This window comes from Salvelinus namaycush, chromosome 19 (genome assembly GCF_016432855.1).
Source record: "Salvelinus namaycush isolate Seneca chromosome 19, SaNama_1.0, whole genome shotgun sequence".
Lineage (NCBI taxonomy): Eukaryota > Metazoa > Chordata > Actinopteri > Salmoniformes > Salmonidae > Salvelinus > Salvelinus namaycush.
The window spans coordinates 6,380,825-6,390,167 of NC_052325.1; the positions used below are offsets into that span (position 1 = coordinate 6,380,825).

Below are 9,343 nucleotides of genomic sequence, written 5' to 3' on the forward strand. Positions count from 1 at the left end.
TATTACATGCTGTACGGAAAACTGTAACGTTAGTACACAAGTCACACATTTACATATTCACATATTATTCAAAACATGCAGGACTCTGTCATAATGACACTTAAATCACTCTACCAATTAAAGGTGTCAAACACAAACACATCTAATACATTGTGATTTGTATTTTTTTATTGTTTTATTTATTCACACAGCTTGGGTCACCATTGAGAACAGTATCTCATTTGCAAGGAAGCCTTGTGAACGTGAACATACAATAAATACAAGATTAATCAAAACAAACTACTCTCAAAATCTAGTGCCAGGTAGCCTAGCAGTTTAACAGTCGGGCCAGTAAGAGAAAGGTAGCTGGTTCAAATCCCCATGCCTACTAGGTGAAAAATCTGTCAATGTGCCCTTGAGCAAGGCACATAACCCTAATTGTTCATGTAAGTCACTCTCGATAAGAGTGTCTGCTACCTCTGCATGATTCTTAGGGAGCATATTACATCAGCAAAACTCAACCTGTGCTCTGTCACTGGGAACAACTCTTAAATTATGATAGTTCAACATTTTTAAGTTTCGTTTTATAAGTTTCTGACACCAGAGGGTGTTGTTATCACCTGTATGCAAGGCTCAGGAACAATGAGGTCCAAAACTCTAAGGCATTCGACCAAATAAAGGTGTTGGAGACACAAATTCTTTCCTCCAGGGACCTAATAAGGCCCTAATACAGCATAAAGATTCAAAGTGAACCTGAGTACAGCTCTATTGCCATTTGTGTGAGTACAACTTCCATTAGGCCTCAGCCTCAGTACAACCCTCACCCCTAAACTAGTCTTCCCTGCACAGGTCAAGAATCCCACCTCTGAATCATGACTCTGTCACAGGTGGGATCTGAACCCTGGTATCCTGAGTGGAAAACCAACATCTTCACCAACAGTCCAAGAGGAAAGTCCCTCTTGGACCCAAGGTGACACTGATTTAGAAGTACCAGGCAGGGCTACCTCATCACGACAGCATGAGTCTGACTCACCTCTGCTTCACATTTTCCATTTAAGTCATTTATAGATGGGGGGGGGGGGGGGGGGGGGTTGTGGCATTAATCAAGATACTCATGGGACTAAACCTCCCCCTAACATCACTCAAGTCTCAATCCTACATCCCTCTCTATAGTGTTTAGACAAATAACAAGACATTTTCAGAACTGTGCAGAACTGAAATTACTTTTTTTTTGTGGCCTCTGAATTGGAACATCCTGATTTCATGGGCATGATCCAGGATACACACATATATAATATGATCCAGGGTCAATATAGACATATCTAACATGCCAAAAGACTGGTGTGACCCCTGACCTGGCAGCAGTGATGTAATGAGAGCAGTGACAGTGGCAGTGAGAGTAGTGATAGTGTTCATAACCAGTATGTTGAGTGTGAAAACACATACGTTTTGCCAGCAGCAGACTATGATCGATAATGTCAAAGGCCGCACTGAAGTCTAACAAAACAGCCCCCACAATCTTTTTATCATCAATTTCTCTCAGCCAATCCTCAGTCATTTGAGTAAGTGCTGTGCTTGTTGAATGTGCTTCCCTATAAGCATGCTGAAAGTTTGTTGTCAATTTGTTTACTGTAAATAACATTGTATCTGGTCAAACACTATTTTTTCCAAAAGTTTACCAAAGGTTGGTAACAGGCTGATTGGTTGGCTATTTGAGCCAGTAAAGGGGGCTGTACTATTCTTAGGTAGCGGAATGACTTTTGCTTCCCGCCAAGCCTGGGGGCACACACATTCTTGTAGGCTTAAATTGAAAATATTGCAAATAGGAGTGGCAATATCGTCCGCTATTATCCTCAGTAATTTTCCATCCAGTAGTTTGTCCCCCTCAAAAAGAAATGAGGGGGACAAAGTCAGACAACATTTGGTTTGTTTATGCAGATTGAGGTCTATATTGACTTTGACATTCCAAATATTGTAAATTGAAACCTACGTTCCTACTTCAGGAGTGTGAACCTAATACGTCTGGTTTGTCTGTCCTCTGCAGGTAGACTGGTTTCAATCTGAAGCGGCAGCTGCCACGGCTGAGTAGAGAAACATCTGTTCTTCAACATGTCTGTCCTGCAGCCAGTGGAGCAGCTCTCTCTGGCGCAGTTGGAAATGAAGATCCAGTGGGAACCAAGGTTCGCCCTCAGCATGTCCCTGTACAAGGTGCCACAAGGCCAACCGCAGACTGGTGCTGTCCCAGCAGGTGCAACTGGAACCACACTGTAAAACATTTCCTGTAATTTGTACAGTAACTTACTGGAAGCAATTGGCCAGTAAGTTACTGTAATTTATTTTACAGTACAGCGACTGTAATCCAATTTTTGGCAATTCATTATATGGTACCAAAATATTTACTGTGATCTAATTTACGGTATATTACTGGAATTGCCCATGCAGCTACATATTACCCAGTGTTCTTTGCAAGTTTTCATTTGTACATTTTGGTCATTTAGCGGGCGCTCTTGTCCTTAGTAACGTACAGTCAGTGCATTCAAACAAGGTTGATAAAAAAGAAGGCATATCACAGTCATAGCAAGTAAAACATTTCTGTAACCATTACTGAACATTTTGAAATAGTTAAGGATATTGTGGTCTTCAAAATAATTGTAATGACAACACTATCTTATGATATACAGTGCATTCGGAAAGTATTCAGACCTCTTGACTTTTTCCACATTGTGTTAAGTGCCCCATGGTGGCGGTGGGGTTATGGTATGGGCAGGCATAAGCTACGGACAACGAACACAATTCCATTTTATCGATGGCAATTTGAATGCACAGAGATACGGTGACGAGATCCTGAGGCCCATTGTAGTTCAATTCATCCGCCACCATCACCTCATGTTTCAGCATGATAATTCACGCATGTCCGTCTTCATCTGTACACAATTCCTGGAAGCTGAAAATGTCCTAGTTCTTCAATAGCCTGCGTACTCCCCAGACATGTCACATATTGAGCATGTTTGGGATGCTCTTGATTGACGTGTACGGGAGCATGTTCCAGTTCACTCCAATATCCAACAATTTTACACAGCCATTGAAGAGGAGTAGGAAAACATTCAACAGGCCACAATCAACAGCCTTTAAATTTATTTTTATTTTACTAGAAGAACAAATTCTATTTTACAATGAGGACCTAGGAACAGTGGGTTAACTGCCTTGTTCAGGGGCAGAACAACAGATTTTTACCTTGTCAGCTCAGGGATTCGATCTAGCAACCTTTAGGTTACTGGCCCAACGCTCCAACCACCAGGCTACCTGCCGCCCCACATGATTGTTTTGAAGGGGTGTTCCTATACTTTTCTATTTATAGTGTGTCTTTGACCAACAGATGTATATTTGTATTCCCAATCATGTGAAATCCATAGATTAAGGCCTAATGAATTCATTTCAATAGACTGATTTTCTTATGACTAACTCAGTAAAATCTTGCGTTTATATTTTTGTTCAGTGTAGAATAAGTCAAGTTATCCCTTTGTCACAGATTGTGAATTATACTGCCTTCCTCTGGCCACGGTACATACTGAAAGTAATCCCTGTCCTCTGTTTCTCTCTGCAGGAAAACATTTGAAGAAATGTTGCTCTTTATTCTTTACTTTGGAAATGAGGTCAAATGTTTAATTTGAGGCGACATTATAGAATGTCACCTTTTATTTGAGGGTATTTTCATACATACCATGCATTCGGAAAGTATTCAGACAACTTGACATTTTCCACTTTTCGTTACATTAGACTTATTCTAAAACTGATTAAGTGATTTTTTTTCCCCCTCATCAATCTACACACAATACCCCACAGGTTTTAAGAAATGTTTTCAAATGTTTAAAAAAATAAAAACAGAAATACCTTATTTACATAAGTATTCAGACCCTTTGCTGTGAGACTGGAAATTGAGATAATGCACATCCTGTTTCCATTGATCATCCTTGAGATGTTTCTACAACTTGAATGAATTTGGCTCCTGAATGGCGGAGTGGTCTAAGGCACTGCATCTCAGTGCTAGACGTGTCACCACAGACACCCTGGTTCAAAGCCAGCTGTATCACAACTGGCTGTGATTGGAAGTCCCATAGGATGGTGCACAACTGGCCAAGCGTTGTCTGGGTTTGGCCAATGTAGGCTGTCATTTGTAAATAATAATTTATTTTTAACCAACTTTCCTAGTTAAAATGTTTTTTTTTATTGTTGAGAAAGGCACACACCTCTCTATATAAGGTCCCACAACTGACAGTGCATATCAGAGCATTTAAGAACTCAGTGGACTCCAATCTTAATTGGAAGAAGTTTGGAACCACAAAGACTCTTCCTAGAGCTGGTAGCCCGGCCAAACTAAGCAAATGGGGAGAAGGGCCTTGGTCATGGAGGTGACCAAGAACACGCGCAAGTTCCTCTGTGGAGATGGGAGAACCTTCCAGAAGGACAAATCTCTGCAGCACTCCAACAATAAGGATTTTATTGTATAGTTGTCAGATGGAAGCCACGCCACAGTAAAAGGCACATGACAGCCTTGGAGTTTGCTTAAAGGACTCTCAGACCATGGAAAATTCTCTGGTCTGAAGAAACCAAGTTTGAACTCTTTGGCCTGAATGCCAAGTGTCACGTCTGGGGGAAACCTGGCACCATCCCTACGGTGAAGCATGGTGGTGTCAGCATCATGCTGTGGGGATGTCCCGTGCCCCGTGTGGCTCAGTTGGTAGAGCATGGTGCTTGCAACGCCAGGGTTGTGGGTTCGATTCCCACGGGGGGCCAGTACAAAAAAAGTATGAATGTATGTACTTGTAAGTCGCTCTGGATAAGAGCGTCTGCTAAATGACTTAAATGTAAATGTAATGTTTATCAGCAGCAGGGACTGGGGGACTGCTAGTCCGGATTGAGGGAAAGCTGAACGGAGCAAAGTAAAGAGACCCTTGATGAAAACCTGCTCCAGAACTATCAGGACCTCAGACTGGGTCGAAAGTTCACCTTCCACCAGAACAACGACCCTAAAACACAGCCAAGGCAACGCAGGATTGGCTTCGGGACAAGTCTCTGAATGTCTGAGTGGCCCAGACTTAAACCCGATCGAACATCTCTGGAGAGACCTGAAAATAGCTGTGCAGTGACGCTCCCCATCCAACCTGACTGGATCTGCAGAGAAGAATTGGACAAACTCCCCAAATACAGCTTGTAGCGTCATACCCTATAATCACTGGCAAAGGTGCTTCAACAAGGTACTGAGTAAAGGGTCTGAATACTTAGGAATCTCCAGAGTTTGGTGCGGTCTGCCCAACGCATCATCGGGGGCACACTGCCTGTCCTCCAGGACATCTACAATACCTGATGTCACAGGAAGGCCAAAAAGATCATCAAGGACATCCACCACCCGAGCCACGCCATCATCCAGAAGGCGAGGTCAGTACAGGTGCATCAAAGCTGGGACACAAGGCCCTCAGACTGTTAAATAGCCAGCACAAGCAGACTACCACCCAGTTATTCAACCCTGCACCTTAGAGGATGCTGCCCTACAGTCTGTACATAGTCATGGATTCCCTGGTCAGTTTAATAATGGAACACTAGTCACTTTAATAATGATCACATACTGCTTTACTCATTTCATATCTATAAACTGTATTCAACTGTATTTTTTTGTCAATACCACTCAGACATTGCTTGTCAAAATATTTATATTTTTTAATTCCCTTCTTTTACTTTTAGATGCGTGTGTATCATTGTGAATTGTTAGATACTACTGCACTGTTGGAGATAGGAACAAAAGTACTTTGCTTCGGCTGCAACATCTGCTGAGTATTTGTATGTGACCAATAAAATGTGATTTGTTTTTGATTTTGTAGTGCATTAAAGGTAGTAACCCTTTAAATGTAATGTTCAGTTAAATTATGTATTTAGATATTGGTTCCCTGACCCTGTAAGCAGTCTATGAACTGCTCTTAGTCTATGCCTCTCTGACATTGCTCATCCATATATTCATATATTCTTAATTCCAGTCTTTACTTAGATTTGTGTGTATTAGGTATTTGTTGTGTAATTGTTAGATATTGCTGCACTGTCAGAACTAGATGCAGAAACAGTTCTCTACACCCGCAATAACATCTGATAAACACATGTTTTTGACCAAAACAATTTTATTTGATTTCTAATGAGTGACTGCAATCAGTCAGTGCCAAGAAACAATAATGTTATCATTTTCTGACAAACACACTACTTCCTTCAGCACACTATTACAACAGTGTGACTGTGTTGGAATAAAATGTTCAATATATTTCCTTTAACGTCCTCTGTGTTGTGTGCTTATTGTTTAACCATTGATATGTTCTAGGTCATTGTGAGAACTTAAGGAGCATCAGGTACTGCTGGAATATCTACCAATAGAGTGTCCTTCTTTTTTGTTATAAATTACACTGGTCACTGTTCAAAACATTTATAAAGTATTAATAAAGTATGAATAGTCCTCACTTTAGATTAGGGACTGCAAAACTACTTTACTAATGATCAGTAAATGAGAATATTTATTAAACATCTTATGGATGATCTTCTGTATCATTATTACAGACTATAAAAGTTGTTAATAAATGTGTGAATAACCAGCTCATTAAAACAAATGTGGGAGTAATGATACATGAATGATGAATAAACTATTTACTATTCCATTATACATTCTTCATTACAAAGTGTTATTATAAAGGGTTGCCTATCTCTATTTGAATTCTGACTCCACAGCATCTGAGAGCTGCTCTGGTGTGACCCCTGACCTGGCAACATTTATGTAGTGGTGGTGAGATTAGTGGTAGAGTTCATACCCAGTATGTTGATGTTGAACTGTCTGCTGTTGTCTCCTGCCCTTTTGTGCTTAATCATTAATTCATGTAGTAGTTTTTTTATACATTTAGAATACCTATCTGACTAACATTTAACAAATGTGGGAGTAATGATTAATAAATGGTGAGCAAACTGTAAATACCTTAGAAATGGTTTATTACTGAACGCTATTGTAAAGTGTTACCCATAATTGCATATTCTTACATTTGACCATCAACTACTTACACAATACACTATTGAGTTATACTTGGGCGTTATCTGATACCGTGCATATTGTACATTTCAATTTTACTGCACTTGTTGAAGGTTTGCGCCCCAATTGAGCCACTAGACTCGAGCAGGGCAATTCCAGACCTCGGGGGCCTGATTGGTGTCACACTTTTCACACAAACACAGGTAATATGAAAACAATGGTACTATGAACGCCTTAAGTTCAGAGTTAAAATATGTTTAGCTGTCACTTTGAACCATGGATAAAAGAAAGCATAAATTATTGGATTAATTAAGGAATTAACAAGAGGCAGAAAGCCGATGATAACTAATAATAAATTAACAATTAAAAAAGAAAAGAAGAAAACAAATAGAAATGGAATCCAACAACAGAAATAGTTGACAACAACAATAGCTAGAGTTTTTGTTGCTTTTCTCTCAGACTTATTTGCCCGTACAGTTTTAACACCAGACACACTGGCAGCCTCTTTAGAAAATACATTTCTGGCCTGTGATCTGGCCACCACAAAGATTTTCATATAAAGTGTTATAATAATAGAGCATGGGACAACCATTGTAACTACAAGGTCAATTATATTAACCCAGATTGACCCTTCAACAATAAAACATTCATTAAAACACCGACTGGGTACATGTACATTTACAAAGTTTTTTATAATAGCAGCACGGTATATGATACAACAACACCAGGTTATGGATATACAACACATCATTCTTGTTGTTGTTATTTTAGAGTGGTACAATAAGGGATCACACACAGCAACATAGCGGTCAATAGATATCAAGACCAAATTGCCCAGAGATAAAGAAGTACATAATAAAGTAACGTAGATCTGAAACACACAGAAATATTCCCCAAAACCCCAGCATGATTCCATTAATGCTACAGTCACTACTGGTATCACAATCAATCCCACCAGGAGATCTGACACAGCCAGAGAGAGGATGAGCAGGTTGGTTGGAGTGTGGAGCTGCTTGAAGTGAGAGATGGAGATGATCACCAGTACGTTCAAAAATACTGTAACCGCTGAAAACAATGAGAAGAAGATGTACAGTGTTATGTAGATAGATGTCGATAGCAAAGCCTTTCTGCAAGAAGAGTTTCCGTCTTGAAAACAGTACTGAACATCTTCATGTTTCTCCATTTGTAGTAAAAGGTCAAAATGCTGAGGTCCTGCTCCTGCTTGGTCCTGTGTGTGACCCTGTCAGGTCCGCCTTCTGACAAACTCTGAGCTCTGCCTCTCTATTTATCTCTGAGTTACAGACAGAAACTCCCCTCCCCGGAGTCTCTCTGCACACACACACACACACACACACACACACACACACACACACACACACACACACACACACACACACACCACCACCAACAAAACAAGTGAACACACAAATTAACAAATGGTTGGATAAACAAATCATTTGTGAAAGCATGATGTAATGTATGACGGGATTTGATGTTGCTGTGCCCACCTAGCCTGTCCTTCAGCCTTACTGATCGTTAGAGATGAGAGAAAAGGTACATTTACTCAATTGAGCATTTTAATGGGGAAAATATAGCATGGGTGATGTTTTGGTCACTCAAAGGCTATTTTACATTGGAAACTGTGACTAACTGTTTTGGGTGATGTCAGAGCTCAGTTTGGACCATAATCCACAACCTCAGGACACATGACAGCACGCCACATGTCAGCTGGTCAGTGTGTAGGAAAGTTGACAGCAGGGAAGTTGATGAGATGCTAATAGCAAATGCAATCATAATAGTGGCATTCCATAGGAACATTCCATGGACCATAAAAATGTTGATCTGAACTGAATTATTAATAAATCCCGTGTCTGAGCCGCTGAATTGCGACTCCACTTTGTCTCTCTACTGAGATTTTGCCTGAATGTGTCACACCCTGATCTGTTTCACCTGTCCTTGTGATTGTGTCCACCCCCCTCCGGTTGTCGCCCTTCTTCCTCATTATCCCCTGTGTATTTATACCTTTGTTTTCTGTCTAAATGTGCCAGTTCGTCTTGTTTGTTCAAGCTAACCAGCAGTTTTTCTCAGCTCCTGCTTTTCCCCAGTCTCTCTTTTTCTCGCCCTCCTGGTTTTGACCTTTGCATGTCCTCTTTGAGCCTGCTTGGCTGACCGTGAGCCTGCCTGCCGTCCTGTACCTTTCCCCCACTTCTCTGGACCATTGACCCCTGCCTGCCTTAACCTGTCTGTCTGCCTGCCACTTTGGGATTTTTTAACTATTGGTTATCCAACGGGGTCTGCATCTGGGTCTTA

At 40.7% G+C, this 9,343-nt stretch overlaps 1 protein-coding gene across 1 annotated transcript; it reads right to left on the reverse strand.

Annotated features, from left to right (window-relative positions):
* Window positions 1–7,256: 7,256 nt before the first annotated feature.
* Window positions 7,257–8,216, reverse strand: LOC120063652 (trace amine-associated receptor 13c-like). Its single transcript, XM_039013948.1, has one exon. The coding sequence runs from the start codon at window positions 8,214–8,216 to the stop codon at window positions 7,257–7,259; it is 960 nt and encodes a 319-aa protein (XP_038869876.1).
* Window positions 8,217–9,343: the final 1,127 nt, after the last annotated feature.

What these genes read in the sequence shown, in the direction of transcription:
- LOC120063652 (XM_039013948.1), bottom strand. Translation starts at nt 8,216, where the DNA reads ATGGAGAAACATGAAGATGTTCAGTACTGTTTTCAAGACGGAAACTCT.